We start from the raw sequence: 21476 nt of genomic DNA on the forward strand, positions 1-21476 counted from the left end.
TATTACGTCACATTTTATAACATAAAAAGTTGGGGCACAAATTAAAAGTATTTTCTACTTTTAAGTTCATTATCTCGATTGGTCAAATTTTCAAAACTAAATTTAGCTTTAATTAAACTAAAACTTTTAAAAATACATTCCAAATTCTGGGACTTGGTTCACCCAGTCCAAAATTCTGAAGTAAAAACATAAAGTTAAGAAAGATCTACTGCTTATGCTAACAAACTTCATGTTGCTAATTCCGATGACGTCATTCCAATTTGAATTTCATTGGCAATATCTTCCATGAATAATAACTGAACATTTAAGATTGATTTTTTGTTTTAATTTAAAAATTAAAATTTTTCATTATAAATTTTATTTGTTTGTTTCAGATTCACTAAACTTCTTCTAAACTTTGGCGATTATAAAAAACAGAAATATTAACCACATGTAAATAGAACAAATTAATTTTTACAAAAAAAATCGTACATAAATTCAATGAACCGGAATAAATTGTATATTAAATAACTATTTATATCCATCGTTAAAACTAATTAATTAAAATAAACCGTAACAAAACCATTTAATAAAAATAGAATTCTTTTATTAACCTACAAACATAAACTTAAGCTCTACATATAATTTTTTATAAAGAAAGACTGAAGCCGGAATAAAAATAATAATCATATTTATAGAAAACTTGTAAACGAATTTATTTAAAAAGAGAAAATTGAGTGCGAAATAAATTGGAGTGCGTTCATCGACGGTATCATTTTCACGTAGTTAATGTGATAAAGTTTATGTGTGGTATCATCATTATCCTTGTCTAAGGTATAAATATAACTTACAAAATCATCACACAAAAAAAAATTTATTTATCTTTTGTATAAAACAATTATCTAACATTGTGTGTTGTGATACGTGCGGATAGAACGGTTACCCACTACGTGGTGTTTACAATGGAATCATCATCATCATTATTATTATTGTTATTATCATCAGGACAACAACGTTTTTACAAAGGAGTTACCTACAAAAGAAAAAATAAACAACAGCAGGCGGTTATTATTGTCATAGCTGCTTTAATCACAACATTACTTGTTTGCACAACTCCAGCAAATGGTAAGTGGAAAAATATAAAGCAAATATTATAACCAAAAACCAACAAACAACACCTTCTAATTACGGATTTTGTTCGAATTATTTCGTTTTGTACTGCTTGTATTCCTATATATTATAAATGTGAAAGTAGGAATGTTTGTTTGTTTGTTACGCTTTCATGCAAAAACTAATGAATGGATTTGAATGAAACTTGACAATAATATAGCTCATACATCAGAATAATACATGTTTACAACCAAGGTTATCGGATATACTTCTTACATTTCTTTTGTCTGTGTAAAACAATCGAAGAAAAGTACTTTTGATTATCGAATATTCATTGAAAAGAAGAATAATCATTTTTACATAATAAAAAATATTGTTTGTTTAACTGTTAGTTTTAATCCTATTTCTTCTTGATTTATTTCCATTTTTAACCCCCGACCCATAAAAGGTGTGTTATAAGTTTGACCGGTATGTGTGTGTGCCTGACCGGTATGTGTCTATTTTGATTTTTTTTTAAACGTAATTTAATGGAGAGTGTTCTTAGCTATGTTTCAAGGGCGGGTTAAGGGTTCTGTACCGAAACAACCAAAAAATAGGTGAAGATCCTCATAATCGGTCCAGTTTTGAAAAAACTTTAAGGAAAAACGTAATTCGGAGGACAATGTTCTTACGTTTGTTTCAAGGGGGAGTTTCGGGTTCCGTACCAGAAAAATATCTCCGTTTTTTCATTTTTTTTTATTTTGTAAATTTCACTTGTTTAAGTTATAGTTAATATGTCTCTATACAAATTAATCATTTTGTAAGAAGTATATCTGATAACCTTGCTTGAACAGTTGTTCATGTTTGATTGAAATAGTAATGTACTTTTAGTTTTAATGTTAGTTTTAAGTACTAAGTTTTCAAATAGCATGATAACGTCGTATTTAAGCTATTGGTCTGAAAAAAGCAACAGATAATTTGACGGACTCTATGACCAATTTATAACATTAATAATTATTAAACAATTTTGTCCGACAAACATACTTCATCGACGAGTCTGCATATAACCTCGAACATGCCATACTTAAGTACTTTTGTTTAAAATACATACACAGCTCACTTTTTCTGAATTTAAATACGCTACTCGATACCGAGATCAGACAAAATTAACGGTTAAATAAAAAAATGATAAATGAATAATTCTCAAATAAAAAAGAAATAATTATTGTTTTGATAAACTTGAAAAGTGGGTGTTCTGAGATCGCGACATGAACAGGAAATCCTTTTTTCATATTTGAAAATGGGAGATTTGTATTTGGAAGTTTAACTTTATAATTTTTGTTCAAAGAAAAATATTGTAAATGTACGGAGAACAAAAATTTTTAATATCTTGTCAACTTTATTTGAATACGTGAAAATTATTAATATGGAAATACCACACATATATAGATGACTCACTGGTAAACAACTGTAAATATTTGACAGATAAAGATATAAAGATAAAGAAAGAAAGATGTGTATTATTGATTGAACGAACTGAAGATAAAATATTTTGAAATTGATTTTAGCCAATAATAGACATTCAATAGAGAAAAATACATTCCATTGATGAAATGTAAATAGTCTATAATATGAAAAATATTTTTATTATTAATTTCACGAAAAAGTATGCATATTGATTCGTTTATTTTTCTGAAAGTAAATGATAGGTCGTAATTTATGTATTTTTGGTCGTATCCAGTCACACGTAGTATCCTTATATATTATATATGTGAAAGTAAGAATGTTTGTTTGCTTGTTTGTTACGCTTTCACGCTAAAAACTAATGAATAGATTTGAATAAAACTTAACAATAATATACCTCAATAATATCAGAAAAACACACGAGTTATATTTTTTAAAGATATTAATATAAAGATAAAGATAAAAATCTTAATAAATAATTTAAAAATAAAACAAATGTGCCCGACTAATCAAGGATGTATGAGCACGGTAGTGAAGACACAGATTAAAAAATATATTTTTTCAATTTTGATGGTAAACTATGTTATAACTTTTCAAAATAAGACGAAAAGTAAGAATAAAATTTTTTGATATCTGGAGTAATTTTTAAAATATAGAAAATTGCAAATTTTGTTTAATTATTTAACTTTCAATAATTCGAAAACCAAGGCAGGTATCGAAAAAATTTCATTCTAATTTTTTGTCTACATTCATAAAGATATTCTAAAATTCATCATCAAAATTGAAAATAAGAAAGCTGAGTTGGAAAAATTTAATTCTTATTTTTCGTCTAAATTTATGAAGTTATAACAATCTGCATCATCAAAATTGAAGATAAGGTACAAATAATTTCAACTACAAGTATCAACTTACTTCTCGCTCGTACTACCTTAATCCAGAATGTGATTAGGTAAAACTTATTGCATTCAAAGAATGATGTAAAAGAACAAAGTAGTTAAAGCATATACGACGCATCACCTGGATTTATTAAAACTTATTTAGTCCCAGCATTCTCTGTCACCAAGTTATGGTTGTCATTAGCCGAACAAAGTCTTTGTCATAATAAATATAATGAAAGTTTTATTATCAGTAAGTACTTTGTGGTCATTGGAGTATAAATTTATTTATCGGCTTTAACATCGTTTTATTCTCCGAATTTTCTTCTTTGAAAAGTTATAACTCACTAAATTGTTTCTACTTTATTTTTGGGAGTGTCTTATATTCATTTCTGAGATTTTTTTGAGTATATTATTTCGAACAGTTAAGAACTGAAAGTGAAAATAAAATCTTAGTTTCTATTTATTCACTTATTTGTATTTCAAGAATTGAATTCATTCACGACTGAATAATATGACTGTAATTGGAAACTAAGCCCTAGAAGTTATCACTCTCAAACAAATCGATATAGTCTCCCATTTTTAGTAACTTAGAAAGTTCTACTGAAGGAACTAGCAAATATTAGAGTTTATTTTGTTTTGCAAGTTGGAATTTGTGTAAGGCTAAAGAAAGCAATGTGCCTGTGAAGCCCAAAAAACTATTATTTTTGGTAGTCGGATACCCACGACTTTTTAAACGTTATGATTTCTTCAATTATCCAGTCTTCATTACTAGTAGGAGTAATGCACCTGGCTATGAGAATTTTCATGTAATAAAAATTTATGTTACGAAAGAATCGTGTGAATAGACGACATAGCATTACTTTTTTTGTCAATCATGTTTGTAGAAACATATATAAAAAAAATACCAGTTTGTATTTGACTAACGATCAAGAAAATTATTCTGAAGAGAATAACAAATATTTCTAACGTATTACCGTATTTTTATGTCAGCAGTTTCATATTCCCAAAAAAACTTTTTATCCTAAAGTATTTCCATTTGCATGTACTTACTCATCTTAGCGAAATAATCAACTTCTCTTTCTTTCAATGAAAAACTTTTGAAATTTTTATGGCAATACCTAAAACAAAAGTTGTCGCACAACACATTGTTATGTCAAAAAAAGTTTTGGATCTATGATGAAACAGAAAATCTCACTTCAAGTTTATGCACTAGTCCCGATTTTTGTAAAAAAAAATTTTTTTTAAATCATGTCCAATTTGGACATCGTTCCGGCTTATTTAACGGAATTTTTAAATTACCTTTCCCACTATAACACACTAAACATAAATTATACTCGTCTAAGGATGCATTTTGTTTATTACACAGTTTGTTCGGCATCATTTTGCAATCTATATCCTATTTATTCAACGACTACTGAAATCCAGTTTGAACTCTTTATAATAGTTCGATTGTAAGTAACTGGCTGCCAAAATGATTTTCCCATATAGTCTAATTCAAGATATTTTGAATTTAAAGTTGTTAAACTTCTATTCACTTTAAGTTCAAACAATAACTTCAATATATTATATACCTAATTAAGATAATTTTAGTATAAATGTAATCTACATGGAATTGCATTTAGTTACTTAGTGTTAGCTGTACAACGGTAGTGCGGCGTGATACAGTGGTATGTATTGAAATCATTATTGACGTATTACATTACCACCTTGCTATTTCATGTGCACCTATGAATCACGAGCATAATGTAAGGTCGTCATTTTGTTTTTTGTCGTCAACTGTCGATACTGATCGTGGAATTTTATAAATGTGAAATTTTGCGAGAATGTATGAATGTATCTGACTACTTATAACTCTTTACCCATCGATATATATTTTAAACGTATAGGAACATGTCGCGTTTGAGATGACCCGGTGTTGGCGAAATTCGGTTACACTTACAATTTATTTAATTGCAACGATTGATCAGCGATTATTAATCTTAATTAACCTGAAGGTCCGCCCACTAATTACAAATTTGCAAGCCGCCCACACTTACAAGATCGCCCACTAAACACAAATTTTATTACCATCTCTTGAATAGGCCTTCAGCCTGGCTGAAGCCTTCGGCAGTGGAGCTCGCTGTGCTCGCATATATCTCTAATAAATACCTATTCACAATACCTGAATAATAATAAATAGTACCTCAATACTATTCAAATATCTCTTTACAATTTTAGTTTAATATGGAGGAAGCGCAAATAAATACATATCAAATAGTAAGATGTAATGTAATGGTCTGTTTATGTGCGTTTCCACCATTTACTGCATTTAATATTTTTTCCGTTTGTTACGAAAAAATGTATGTTTTAAGTCAGAGGGCCTTAAAGAGAAACAAAATATGGATTCCAGTTTCCGTCCTTCCATCAAAATATTTCCTTACACGCCTTTATAAGTTCTTGGTCAAGGTTACTTATAAAACGGTTGGACCAATATTCGTATTTTTTGCTTCCGAGTGCAGGAAAGTTCTTGTAATCGATCCGAATCATTTCATAGTCAGGACAATGTATTATCAAGTGTTTTTATAAATTTGCCTAGCGTTACGCATTCAAATAAAGACATCAAGCAAGAATATGTACTTCTCCATATGGTTCAGACACTCAGGTAGTAGTAATTTTATTTGATTCTACATAACTTTGAACTATTGATATATGTTAGCTTTATACAAAATGTCGAACAATGATTACGATATGTGCATACAAACGATGATACCAATACTCTGTACCTCATTCCCCATCAAACACATAATTCATGAATAATAAATTCATCAACTTAATACCTATCTACCTATATCCGTACGTAAGTGTGATTATTTATTCGTATTGATGCTATTCATAGGTGTATTAAATTTATTTATTACGAGCTTTGATTTAATTCCAACTGAAAACGGCAAAACGGCACACATATGACTCTACGGCTTAAACTGTTTAGGGTAAGTGGTCAACAGTGTCTCACTTTTTTTCGAAAGTATAAAGATGGTATATATTGGGCTTGTGTATCTAGGCGGCCATCTGACAACACGATTACTAAAAAACGAAAAGAGATATCAAACTGCAATTTTTATAGCGTTCTAAGGACGTAAAACGTGAGGTTGAGTTTGTAAATGAGCAACATAGGTCAAGGTCTTTGGTCCGTAGGACCCATTTTTTGTAAACCGTTAGAGATAGATCAAAAGTTTAAATGTCAAAATACTCCTTATAAATAAATAAACAACTTTTGTTTGAAACATTTTTTCATAAACACCATTGTTTATCCGTGAGACCGCAAACAAGCGCAAATTGTATAGTATGTATGATATGGGAATATCAGTTATGTATGTGTTACGTGTATGTATATCTAACGTGGCAGTCCAATCCACACTCTATATATAAGGTATTTCAACAATTATCTCAGTTTAATGTTAAAATATCGTTCAACTAATTTTCAGCCAATGTTTCAAATATTTCAGCATACCTGAACCTTAAGTGGCAATCCTTGAAATGACCCATAAATTTGAAACATTAACAGCTGCACTATTATATGATGCTGCATTTTTGGCTAAAGTCGTTTTTATTGTAAAACTTGTGCGCACACACCGCACGTTTTTCTGAATGCATAAGGACAAAAATCTTAATAACCAGGCTACCTATTTACATGAGCGCAGTTAGCCCATATACAATAAATTTTTTTTCTAACATCCTGTACTTTATTTATGCAGAATATAAAAAAGTTTGATCCTGATACCGTATTCAAATAAATGTGGTGGGGTGAACTTTTTTAACGCAATAAATTTCAATCATCCTATAATATTTAAATTGATCTTGTACCATATAATAATCCCTGATGTATGTGCTCTATATAATATTGCATTCCATTAAAATATATTCCATATAAGGTGCTTTAAAAGCAAAGTACTTAACAATAACACATATATATGAATTGGGTTGTTAAACAAATATTTTACTTGTCAAAAACGGAAAGAGTGTTTTGTAACAAAACTGTTTTAGTTTTGTATAAATATCGAAAAGCGAAATATGAAATTTTGACTCTATCAATCCATATACCGATGTAATGTAAAGGAAAATATGTTACAATGATGATTTGCTCATTACAAGTTCTCCTATTGTATATATTGTATTGGTATATCCTATGAATAATGAACAGATAGATGTGCACTCATTTTTTCAAAATTTCAAAAACAAGTGAAATTTACAAAATTTAAAAAACTACGACAAATGCGATTTTTTCCTTGTAAACTGATTTTTGGAAACTTAGCTATAAAATGTTCTCAATCAAAGCGGTTCGACCGTTTAGGGACTACGATGTCACTCAGAAACACACAGGCGCACAGATAAACACTTAAAGCTTATAACACTCCTTCTTAAATCATTATGAAAGTGATGGTAAAGGACATTAGATGAGATGACAAGGATATATATTTTGGATATATTTGATTTGATATTGAAATATTTAAGTTGAGTTTGTTTTTTTGAATTATTGTTATGAACTACTTAATTATTTAGTACAAGATCCGAATTAGGGTCGACCTTCACCCATCTGTTTACCGAATGAAAGTTATTTTTTATGAAATGTAAAATATTAACAAATATTCCTGTAACGGGTTGCCTTAAAAAATATGGTCCAGACCATTTTTAATATAAATATCAAAACTTGGAAAGCTTGTAAACATTATTTTTGACCAATATTTTGTGGCCAATCATATGCCACCGTAATTGTAACAAAATTATCTTTATTTAGATATGCGAGTCAATGAATTAACAGATGCACGTAATTACTATTTTCAACTTGTATAAATGCGAAAATAGTGAACGAAAAAAGGCAAACAACATAGCTGCTGCATATTCTTTATGGCTTTTACTTTCGAGTAGATCAAAACTCGTAAGATATGCAAGTCAGTGAAAAATTTCTAAAAATTTTACTCTTGATATTTTCACTAAAAGTAGTCTGGACCACATTTTTATAGGCAACCCATTGCAGGGATATTTGTTAACATTTTATATTTCATAAAAAATAACTTTCATCCGGTAAACAGATGGGTGAAGGTCGATCCTAATTGGGATCTTAGACTAATTTTACCATTTCACTTTTCGAAATGAATTGAGCCAGGTTTATTTGACATTCATTTCCATAGTAATTATTTATATGTTTAAATTATACGTCATGCCTTTCCCAAACTGAATCGATTTTGAAGATCATCGCCAATTTTTTAGTTTTTTCGGGAACGGAACTTTAAGACAAACACAGAAGCACGCAAACATAACGGTCAAACTTATAACACCCCTTTTTTTAATTCGGTGGTTAAGAAAAATAGTATAGAAAATTCTTTTAAGCTTAATCTATCTTTGATCAGTTAAGAATAGGAGTAGCAAGTCACGGATAATTAAGTACTCACAATCAGCTAAATAAAATCATTATTAACTTAGACAGTAATGGTTTTATTTTTATTCTTGACTAATATTAGGATAAAGTGAATCCTTGCAATAAATATCCAAATGTTTTTTTTTTTCAACTTGACATTTGCAAACAAAAAATTGTATACAAATACAATTAAAAAAACCACAAAAATTATTTTAAACAAAAGTTTGATCATTTGAAAGTATCGATGAATTCCAAATTCATGCTTATTTTTAGGTAAAGAGGTACTTGGTTTTAACTTTTGATCAACTTTTTTCAAATGGAACCCTATATTTTTTAAAGATGTTTTTCTTTATATTTCTTTGTGATTTGAGCAAAAAATAACAGATATTTTCATTGTTTTCTTATACAAAAACTGTAATTGTTTATAAAGGTTTTTTATTTAATTACAAAAGCATTGCGAATTTTTTCAAATTTCTGTCATTAATTTGTTTATTTTATTTTTATTATTTTTTTTTTGCCAATTTTGTCAAGTTAAAAATATTGCCCGATATATATACCTACATTTATATTTGTAAGAAATAAGGTTTACTATAGCTTTTAATGATATTATTTTTGCCGCTAAGTTTATTATTTGCTTAGAAATTTACCTACAAAAATGCATACTTTATATTCTGCAACTTTGTACGTGAATTTGTCTGTAAGTAGGTAAACTTTTCAAACAGATGGACAGATGATAGATTCAAGCAAAGTTTCTTAAAACATTTCTCATTAATAAAAGTTATTAAAATTGAAAACGGAATTTCAAAAAGGAAGATGTCAGTCAAGAAATCATGTATTTTGTTTGGTCTTGTGAATTAAAGATACCTTTTATAGTATAAATGTTAACCCGTGTTACACCCTGTATAAACAGTATATAATTATATAATACGCAAATCATGCATGAATTACTGTCAGCATATGTGAGGTTAATCGGAAGATCATGACACGAAGATTATTGAAATATATATTGTATTCATATATACAACACACATTTACAAATTCAATTGATTGTACGTGCCACGTTCAATTCTAATGTTTATTATTATTGCAATATTAGATTAATAATATATTGTTTCATAACAATTATGATGATTCCTTAAATAATATTAGTTTCTGAAAAGGTAAATATACCCTGAATAGACAAGAAATAATAAACAACAAATGACTGAGTCTATTTACTGAGATATTTACATTTCCTACTAAGATTTTAATACTTTAAATACGTGAATAAATGTGAAATACGAAACCTCGAATGTTTAAGACAATCATATTTTGCCCAAAACACAAAAACACTTTAAGGAAAAATAGCTAGTTCTTAACCAATTTTCCTTTCAAAAGGGGAACTATTTTTTATATAAATGATGGATTTAAAAAAAATTTACTTAGCTCAAATATGAAAATGAAATGGGCTTTTACCAAACGATTATTCTTGTCAATTACCACAATATTGAGAGTTTCGTAGAAGACGGTTTTCAGCCGGAGGATTGATTCGCATCCTTCACCCAGTGTTTCTTCAATAGCAGAATGTTTTAGCAAAACTGACTAGTGCCTATTCCAAATGGGTCGATTTTATTTCTCTAACAGATCTGAATTTGATAATATTATTTATCGAAATACCTACTTTTTTGTGCTCAAATTTTCCAATCGTTGTGTAAAAAGCTCGAATCAGAGGCTAAGAATATTTTTTGCCAAGCTTTCGACGTTTCATTTGTTTTATTGTTGGTTCAATTGTTTCCAATAAATCCATTGTAATGCTACACGTACCATCAAAGCCAAAAGCTTTGCTATTTTGATTATCTATCATACTCACTGCTGAATAGTTTACATATAATAATTTAGTTTATTAAATTTACTTTGCCTTCACTTTTCAGGCCCTTTTTTCACTTTTTTTAAAATCGTAGGCACTAGTTGCAAGTCGAAATGGTCAACCATACAACTATTCGATAACAGTTGAAATTGGAATCATTAATGATAGACATTATTTTATAAGATAATCGAAATTGCGATTAATTACTGGTCTATAACTAATATTAACATAATAAACCTGTGCTAATCTTTGGTTTTGCTAACAATTATCTCTGTGAAAACGGCATCCCTTTTCGTTGTTTCGTATTGGTGAAAAATAAAGACAAGAAATCACTCAAAACATGTACTTGTATATGTCATTAATTACATTTTAATACAGAACACAAAAAAGAAAATATAATAATACGCTTAATCAGCATTCATAAGGTTTTCTATTATGTAACTGATGTGATGATATAAATCGTAATAATAACCTCTGAAACGATAAAAATTATAATTTGACACATGGCCATATAAAGTTGAATTATACTTTGTCTATCGACTTGTATACAAAGTGGTCTCTTATTATTACACCAGTGGTCTACAATTATCAAATGTATTTCTAAGTGTTTTATTTTATAAAACAATTTGTTTTTTAGTTTTAAATGAAATTAAACTTATGTTTGGTTAGATAAACTAATATCAAAGTGATTTATATCGACCTTTGATGGTTAGAGTTCTATGGTAAGGAAAATAAAACTAGGATGTCCGTAAAAACTATCCACGAATTAGAAATGTGATGGAGCAAAAGAAAAAGCCACTGCTTATTTCTCTCCTAACCTGCATGGTTAGTTGTAAACACGTTTGCAAACATATAAAAAATCTCTAGGCAGTACAGCTTGATCTACTTCTGTTAAAACGACGGCAGTTTAGTCTATCTATGTTTTTTGAAAATATGAAATATTTCTACATAAAACCTGAGAAGTAAGGTCTGGAGAGTTGACTGACAGCAGGTATTTCCCTAACATCAACTAATTCACATACAAATTTTTAACTATATCACTGAATTTAGGATGGGTATAAAGGTGCGCAAAACTTCATGTTTCGGAGGTCGGTTTTTCTTCTAGAACTCCCGACAAATTGATGAAATCTTCTTTTTTATTAACTTTAATTTGCCTAATAAGTTACATACATTCTATATTTCGTCTGTTTTGAACTAAAGACGATCATTGTGGATTTCCAAAAGTAGATGGATGCAAATATATAGATATGTAGGTAGGAAATGTGAAACCAAGTATCCGCAAAACCAAAACAAAAATTTTCTTTCTAGGGATTTTGAAACGGACGTATAATTCACTCCTTAAGTTCCTCATTGACCTTCGGCACAGAGAACAAGTTTATATTTTTGGAAAAATATGACTATAAATGAATATGGAATCGATTTATTTTTAAGATACTATGCTTTTAAAGGTAAATCTGTTGAACATTCTGGTTTTAAATTAACTACTTAAAAATGTACAGATTCTCTTTTATGCTATTTTACCGTTATTTTAACACGTTTCAAGTTCGGGATATCATCCACGTGAGTCATAAAAAGACTTTGAAGAATTTGATCTCTAAGGACCCACCTTAATAAATCAAACACCTTTAATGAAAAAAGAGTAATAAAACTTTTATATGGCCTTTTAAAAACTTTGGTTGATCTTTAATGTTGAATTTTTGAAGCATCATTTAAGTAAAAATGCTGATAGTGCCATCGACACACAAAAAAAAAAGTTATCTCGAATACTTTTCGTAAAATGCATAATTTACTACAATTTTTGTTATTGTCATTAAGTAGTTCATTCTGTATATTCCGACCCGTATATGTAAAGTTATTAAATGACGGGTAGGTGACTATGTGTCACTTACTTGGAAAATATTATACTTGTCTTTATTACCAGTCATTATTGTACTAAAAATAATAGATGTAGGTCTATGGGATAGGTTATGGGCCGCTTCATTTATTATTTTATGATAAATGTTATTCATCTTTTGTTTTTAATGAAATATCTATATGCTTTGTTTAATTTTGATGGAAAAAAATAACATTATGTGATGTTTTGACATTTTTTTTTTCATAACCGTTTATTTCCCGACATTTAAATATGTATATTGTTATTATAAAATGAAATTTATATTAAATTGGTAGACTGAACAGTGTTAAAATACGAGGCTATTGTATAGTTTTAGGATTCCATACCTAAAGAACGAATAATATAGCTAGGAAAATTTGGTAGTGTTTATGTCAGACCAGGGTGAAAACTACTACAATCTGTTGATTTCGAAGAATATCATCAAATATCGCTTCTATCAAATGTGATAAGTGTGAATGCCTTTTTAATTACTGCTTCAAAAAATACATTCCTTAAAAAAATCTGGTTTTCCATCTTCCATCAGTCTTTTCCATTGAATCTAACTTAATGCGTTCAGTCATCATTTAAAAAAAAATTTGGTGTTGGTTTTCCATTAAATATGTTTTACCTAGTAGCTTTGTAACAGTCAATTATTTCATGCATAAATAATATCCCCCCACATTATTTTGAACTGGTTTTTATATGTATATGAAATATATAAAGGTATACTAAGCTTAGTCCCAAATTTTTAAGGCTTAAAAATATTGATGCTACCAACAAAATTTTGGTATAGATGTTCAGAAAATCACCTAATTAGGCCATTTCCGGTTTCATCCGCCCGTCTGCCAACACGATAACTCAAAAACAAAAAAATATATCAAGCTGAAATTTTTACAGCTGTCTTTACATGGTATTTCAACAATTAACTCAGTCAATTGTTTGTTTTAACTTGTTATTGAGTAAATATGTTAATTATAAGATATAGGGAAACATTTATATAAATTCAGATACAAAAACAATATGTGTTAAAGGATTCGCCACAAAGTAAATTCCTATCGTACTGGGTATGCTACGAAAATTAATTTTCTTGGGTAATTTGGATTAAAGAATTTAGAAATTTGATAACAGGTTTAGAAAGTTAACTTGTTTTAAAATATGAAACCCTTACATATTTATTTCAGTCCACACTTGCTCGTTGTGCTTTAAACATCACAAAATGAAATAGTTAAATGAAACACTAATAAATTTTTTCATTGTTTTTGTTTAATTTTTTTAATTACAAAATTGTTTGTGAACTTTTGTTAAAAATTTTTTTTAATTTTAATTTTTATAACTTTCATTATTAGCTTATATTGAAATATGGAGTTAGTTGTTGACGTTGTTGTATCTACAAATTTTTATGAATTCTTTACAAAAAAAACATAAATGAGTATATAAAAATAAAAATAAAAATTATAAAAAGAAAGAAATTAAGAATTTACATTGAAATATTTGGAATGTAATATAGAATATTTGATACAAATATATTATATAAATATTTTAATAAAATTTGTTTACTTAAAAGCTTTTATACAGGGTGTATAAAAGTCACGCACACTTTTAAAAATGGACTTTACAAATTTTTTAAGAGAAGTATCTTCAATGGAATAAGATACTTTAAAAAAAAGTAAAATGTGACCTGTCTTGGAACCTAGGTTTTGAAAATTTCTTGTGAATCAATATATTTTGAAAATGCCAACGATAACATCGATGACACGATGACACAAAACAGGATCATTGAAAAATTGGACAAATTTATCTATATTTTTTGTGTCACCAATTTTACTTTGTAAAGGGTTAGTTTCTTCGAGCTTATCGTAAAAGTGAATACGATGTGTATGATTTGTAACCAATTATAGATTAAAATCAACATACCACGTATAATATAAGTAATAGAATTGGTTAAAAAACTTTGTCAAATTTGCACAGAAATAAACTTTTAATACATAAAACAATTATACGACCAATTCTCACCTATAAGCTGTTCCTGTTTGGAGTTCAGAGTGCAAGACTAATTTCAAAAAAAAAAATTAATCCAAAATATACAATTTTTGGCTGACCTGTACATTACTCAGATGTTTTAAATATGCCTAGATACTTATCAGAATAATCAAAAGTTTTGATAAAGGATGACTTTTTTTCTTAAAATGTAAAATAAGAAAATTTAGAAGTATAGTTACCTCTATCCGTGGCCACACTGTATATAACTTCCATGTCTTAGCTACAAAGTACAATTTACTTATAAACGTTGAATTATTGAATACTCTTGTATTCAAATAAAGAGTATCAGTATTTTGATTTTAAAATTTCAATGTTCTTATTTTATTATGAAAACTCCCTTCTCCTACATACGTTTGCATTATGTCAAATATTTTTGCTCATGTGCTTTATTTATATAAATGAAATTTTTTTCAATTTGTAAAATTAGTTTGCTTTGAAGCGAATAATTTGATTGTAATAAATTATTTGTATTCTAAAAAAATCTACTCATTACTATTGTGGATAAACAAACAAATATAGGCAGGTTATTGGACATTGTGCCCAATTAACGTCCCGCAACCAGGTAGGTATGTGAAATACACGTCCAAGTTTATATGAACACTACTATAATTTAATTTTATTTGTGTATTATTCGATTACGAAATGGAAATTTTGCTTTTTATCCTTTTTATGCTTTTGACAACAAACACTATTCTAAATACACGCTTAAATAGGTCAAGTAATTTGATTACCACTAATAGTGTAAATTTTTAATAACGATTCTTATTGTGTGCAAGTTATATCCATATTTGTTTTTTTGGAATTTTTCGAACGAGTTCCATAACGGTTTTCCATGGTGAGCAAACTGGCAAAAACCGTCACGTAACAAAATGAGATACGTGTGTGTGTGTGTGTGTGTGTGTGCCACGGTAACCACGATATGTACACCTACTATCTATTATTTTTATTAACCCCCGAATTAAAAAAGAGGTGTTATAAGTTTGACCGCTATGTGTGTGTACTTTTTAGTTGTTCCGGGTACGGAAACTTAAACTTAAATTTGATCATATCTAAAAACATTCTCCTTTAAATTACCTTTCTAACAAAACCAAAAATATCAAAATCGGTTCATCCATTTAAGCGCTACGGTGCCACAGACACACAGACACACAGACACAGACACACACACACACACACACACACACACACACACACACATAGCGGTCAAACATATAACACCCCTTTTTTTTTGTTTGGAGGTTAAAAATGGCAAAATTCGTTTACTATAATTATGTGGGTCTTGAAACCGTACCTACTTGACACTACAAATGGAACAGATTCCATATATGTATTTATTTTACGTTTACACATGTTTCTACAGACTTCCTAACGGGGGTTCCACGACCGCGATATTTTTGTTTCTCCAAAAAAGCGAAGTTATCCAAAAGCTCGAGTAAGTGAGAAAATAATACAAACAATGTGGACAGTGAAGATTCTCATATGAGCTATACAAAAGCTAGCGCAAATACTGTGTTAAAAATGAGGAACAATGGCTTACACGAGTACTCATTTTAATGGAAGTATAATGAGCTATGGAATATTTATTTTTTTATAGTTCAATAAACTTTTATCTGTTAATGTTCTAGGGGGGATAATTTTTGTCCAAACAACATAATGTTGCTTTTTGAATTTGAAGGGCTTAGCTCGTAAATAAATGTAGAGATTGGGTATAACAATTGTTTTTAAAATTTTATGATCTAGAAAATTAATTAATTGCAAATAACATTAGACAGACCATAGCTTATAAAATTAATAGAAACATTTGTTTCCAAGATTTAATTGGGTAATAATTTCTAGTCTATAAAGAAAAAATAAATTACATTAAACATGTGGCAAATAAATAAAATTTTAATAAACCCCCAAATTCAAAAAGGGTTTATTTCAAGATAAATAATTCTGCGTTATATAATGTGAAATACAAAAGTCAATAAAATAAAGAAATATACAATGAAAATTGTTTTAGTCACTAACTATGTTTCTATTGTTTTCACATTGTATAGAGAAAACGATATTCTCGTTTAAATAAATGCTCAAATGGTCATGAGAAATAAATGCGACAGAAAGTCTCAAAAAAACATGTTTTCCTTCAAGTACAATTAGTGGTTACACAACAACAACAAAAACGCGCATGATAGTAAGCCGCGGTGGATATGACATTCAGCTAAACTATCTACATTCTGACTACATAATAATTCATTTATAAATGAAAAAGTCTAATTTTCTTTTGTTATTCAAGTATATTCATTTAAATCGAAATTACCTTCGTATGCAAAACGTGGTCATTCCAATTTAAACTATGATAAATCCTTTCATTTTATATTCATTGAGAAATTGTGCCTAATAGCATTTAAATATTAAATGGGAAATATTCGACTTTAACCCTTATGTGAGGAACGGGACACCTGGACATCTTTTGCATTTTCAATTATAAGAAAAAGTATATTTTACGAATTTTAAATAGCTGTAGTTTCTTGAGAACTCCTAAATTTTTGTAAACCATTTTTTTAATGTTTTGACCCCATCAACTCATTCGCAATATTTTTAAGATGGGAAAATAATTTTTATCCCCATAATACAGGGTGAGGGTACTTCACTTCACTTATAAAGAGAATTTATCTGTTAACATAATGTAAATTATGTGCAGGCCTCCGGATGCCTCGTCACTCACATAAGTTTTTTTTTTATTGTCACTCACATAAGGCTTAGGAGAGAATGATCGAAGGTGAATTAACAATCAGCGGTAGTAACATTGATTATATATTGTGTTATCATTATGACTAATCCAACTCATTATTATTTTTTCATTGTCTAAAAATGTATCGCTTAGGAAAAAACTTGCTTGTGAACTAATATTAATATTTAATTTTCTACATCGTGTAATTTGCACATCATATTTGTAATGAAATTGCCTATAAATAAAAGGAAATAAAATAACTATTAATATTTTGTAAGACTTATCTTACTTGTTTTTAACCACCTGTACCGCACGGTGAAATTCTGTACGGGTCGAGCTAGTATTCCTTGAAAGTCGATAATGATACGCTTATCGTGGGTGCAGAAAAGTAAATGCTCCAAACAAATCAATATTGAATTTTTGTTTAAATTGGTACTATTATTGTTATAAATTATTACATTATACTCACAAATTTGACTAAAGACGTCGTAAGAGCCTGTCATAAGGTTGAATTGTTTATGTCATTTGCTGTGCATAAATATGCGTTATAAGACTTTTTATTTTCGAAATGAAAACATAACCCTCGATCAGAACGTTAATAATAAAAAGAAAAAAGATAATAGTATAAATGTCCAACGACTAAACAAATGATATACGTGAAAAAAAATGAAAAAAAAGAAAATAATCATAATTCCCTATTTATACCATACGCCTTTCATATCAATATAATATACAGAAATACCAAGGGAGTCATTTTAGGTGACTCACTTGCAATTTAAAAACATAAAAAGGCGTAGGTGAAGAAAAATGATTGAGTTGGGTTTCATTGGATAATATTTGCATTTTATTTTTTGCATATACGGCAATTGACATTTTATGGTTACCTTTAATCATGTAAACTTTGAAACTGTTAGAAATATTACGTACAATCAAGGTTTTATTATACATTAGAAGTACAGAAAACAAAGATTTTGGTTTCAAAAATTTTAGAGCTTTGGATAATTTTGAAATGGAAAATGTTAAAATTTTTTTCTCTTTATTGAAAAATAAATGCAAATTTTCATTCGACATTCAGCTATCAAAATTAGCTAAGATAGTTTTTTTCCTGCTTATATTTGAGCTGGTATTTACGAAACTAAAATTATGTATACTCATTCCAAAAAAGTGATATCTGAAGAGCTCATAATAAAAAAAAGATTCCATTGGTATAAAAATAATACATCTATTTCGTTTCAATCTTCTGAATTTGAAATCCAGAAGTGTCAATTTTGCTTGGAAAGAAAAAAAAGCTCGTGCGGATATCTTGGGCCAGAAAGTTCGTATTTTTTTATAGCTAATTTACAAGAACTTTGTGTTAAATTTATAGATATAGAATTTCTAAACCTTAAATTTACGGTGCAAAGCCGCAGTGGCTAGTAAAACATTTTGGATATACATATATCAAAAACTAGAAAGTGTAAATTTTCAAACTAGCTACTGAGGTTTCAATTCGATGATTTATTACTTATAATGAGTTTAAGAGCTTGTAAATATAATTTTTTGGTACATTAGGAAATATAAACCTGAACTTCCTGCTGTATTCATGATTATATTCTTTGTTAAAGAAGATAGTATGGTGTTTGTTTTGTCCAGAAAATTCTTATTTTTTGCATTAAATCGCTAATCCCAGCAAATGCAGTTCTACATTATTTAAGAATATATACATATTTACTGTAACTTTTGTTTCTAACTCTTTTTATAAACTAAAATTATATTCTCATAATATACAGCATGATTTTATAAAAAGCTCAGAAAGTTTAAGCTGTCAAATAAGCGGTTGAAACGAAACCTCATGGCTTGAGTATATCTTTAAAATAAAAATAATATAAAGTTTTTGCAATGCATAATTGCTTTCTATTCAGTTTCTAAGCTTAATAATACCTATTTAAGAGTTTAGCCTTTACAAAACAACTAAAAAATTTAGATCAAAATCCCCCAACCAGTGAAATTTAATAAATTTAAAAAATCCCCGCCAATTTTTTCCGGGTACGGAACAAACTTTGAAACATACCTAAAAATACTCTCCTTTAAATTGCCTTTTTCCTTACAGCCTTTTCTAAACTGAGCCGATTTGGAAGATCTCAATTTTTAGTTTTTTCGGGTACAGAACCCTAAATTGGCACTTGAAACATAGCTTAGAAAACTCTCCATTAAACTACCTTTCAAACAAAACCAAAACAAACATAAATGGGTTCATCCCTTGAGGTACCACGATGCCAGAGGCAGACACACAGACAGACACACACATAGCGGTCAATAGATTATCGCAATTTTTTGTAAAAACATAAGTTTGATTACAAATAGGCGCACACGTGGAAGTTTTTAAACAAAGACCAGTTGTTTTTTTAACCACTAGTTAAAATTCATAGGCCGCTAGAAGAGTTTCTAACGATTAGTAGTAGATGAACGTATTCAAATAACCTAATGAAACACTTATTTAATGAAAAAGTATGAAAACTATAACAAATGACTATCTTTGTTCGTAAAATGTAAAACTACCACTTATTCGACTAACCATTTTGAAGTGAATAAAGTAATTCTAGTAGATACTAGTAGTACATAAAACCCATGGTGACATTTGTAACCTGTGACGTCATACTAAAAAAATAAAATAAAATAAAATATACGTAATATATCAGTAGAAATGTAACAAAAAAATCTAATTATATAGCGAAGATTTAATTAAAAAATTACCACATGAAGGCAAATTAAACTTTTTAAAATAAAAGTGAGCGAGATAGAATAAATAATATCATATTACAACTATTGTATAGCTACTCATATACTTTAAAGGCAAAAAAACGATCCTATTTAACTTTCAAAATTGTATAAAAAGTTAAATTTTTCCATAAAAAAAAAACCTTTTTCTATCATATTTGTATACTTAACAGGTGCAAAGAATTTTATTTTTGTATGATGCAGGATTGTCAGTGAAAATTGTACCACATCCTGGTGGTGAATTACCCTAATGCAGTTTACTCTTCGGATAACCCTAAAAAATTTGATGTACCCTGTTTGTTTGAATTTCTATGTATTATTTTAAAGTTCAAAAACAATTTAGAAAAAGTTGATAGGACTTTTTTTAAAAATTCCTTTTTCGAAATTTTTGTCCCTGTTGCGCAACAAAATTTTTATAATAAGCACAATTGCTAGGACCGTGGCTACAAGTGAAGCATTAAATCAAAAATCTTTTCAGATAAAGACTTGCATTGATAGACAAAAAAAATCTGCAAACTTAAAATAAAAAAATGCAAAGGAGAATTTTGCATATGTCTTACTCTTTTCAAAGTCATTTGCGAGAAAATCATTCAATGGAATTTGTCACTGTCCACTAGAATAACTTCTATAGTTCAATTTTTTCGATTGCATTGATTCAATTTTTTTGAAATATGCTTTACCAGCGAATAGGACTAGCTTGTATGATAATATAGGCATAAACGCAATGTACTCCGGCAGTCGTTTGTACAGATAAAGGTATTGTTAAAGCTCTAACACTGTCTATAACTAACTAACTACCAATCTACTCTATGTAAGTACTATGAGTGGACGAATTTGTAATAATAGGCCAGTTGTTGTTGTACTACTATGTTGAAATAGATTACAATTTAATCTATGTTAAGTCATGTTTAAATTTGGCATTCAAAAATCAAAAAATTCAAAGCAAATTATCAATTCCTTAAAACGGTTATTCACCATATTCAATTTTCAGCTCTTTTGTGATCTATTTTACAAATTCATTTTTTACTTTTACAAAAAAATAAATTTTCAAGCAATGTGAAATTTGAAGCAAAAATATTTTTTGAAACTATGTTCCATATCGCAACGTTATTGTCCTGATTTGTTTGCTGGTTGAGAGGTAAAACCAAAAAAGTGCTACAATAAAAACGGCACCAGAAACCGGCCATACTCACTTAGGTCACCTAGGAAACTAAATCTTTTTTAAATGATTCAGCTTGCCATGAATTTTGAGAATATGCAAAAATATTTGTATAATTTGTCAATTTTAATTTTTTATCAAAACTGTTTGATTTTTCATTTAAAAAAATGCCTAAGTGAGTAATTAGAATTTTATGATTTCTCGTAGTAAATATCCTGATTAAACCAAATGTAGATCCCTACATATTAGGTTGAGTACTAAATCAGAAGTATGTCTTTTTTAA

At 28.6% G+C, this 21476-nt stretch overlaps 1 protein-coding gene across 2 annotated transcripts in view; it reads left to right on the plus strand.

The window, feature by feature from the left end:
• Nucleotides 1–672: 672 nt before the first annotated feature.
• LOC123297962 (zwei Ig domain protein zig-8-like) overlaps nucleotides 673–21476 on the plus strand; it is a 546183-nt gene continuing 525379 nt past the window's right edge. The window contains exon 1 of one of the 2 annotated variants that reach the window (XM_044879804.1): nucleotides 673–1104. In XM_044879804.1, coding sequence (XP_044735739.1) covers nucleotides 942–1104 — 163 coding nt within the window. In that variant the 5' untranslated portion in view covers nucleotides 673–941. The remainder of the gene's footprint in view (nucleotides 1105–21476) is intronic. The other variant, XM_044879802.1, reaches the window with a different exon arrangement.

The sequence above is a fragment of the Chrysoperla carnea genome, chromosome 4, assembly GCF_905475395.1.
Source record: "Chrysoperla carnea chromosome 4, inChrCarn1.1, whole genome shotgun sequence".
NCBI lineage: Eukaryota > Metazoa > Arthropoda > Insecta > Neuroptera > Chrysopidae > Chrysoperla > Chrysoperla carnea.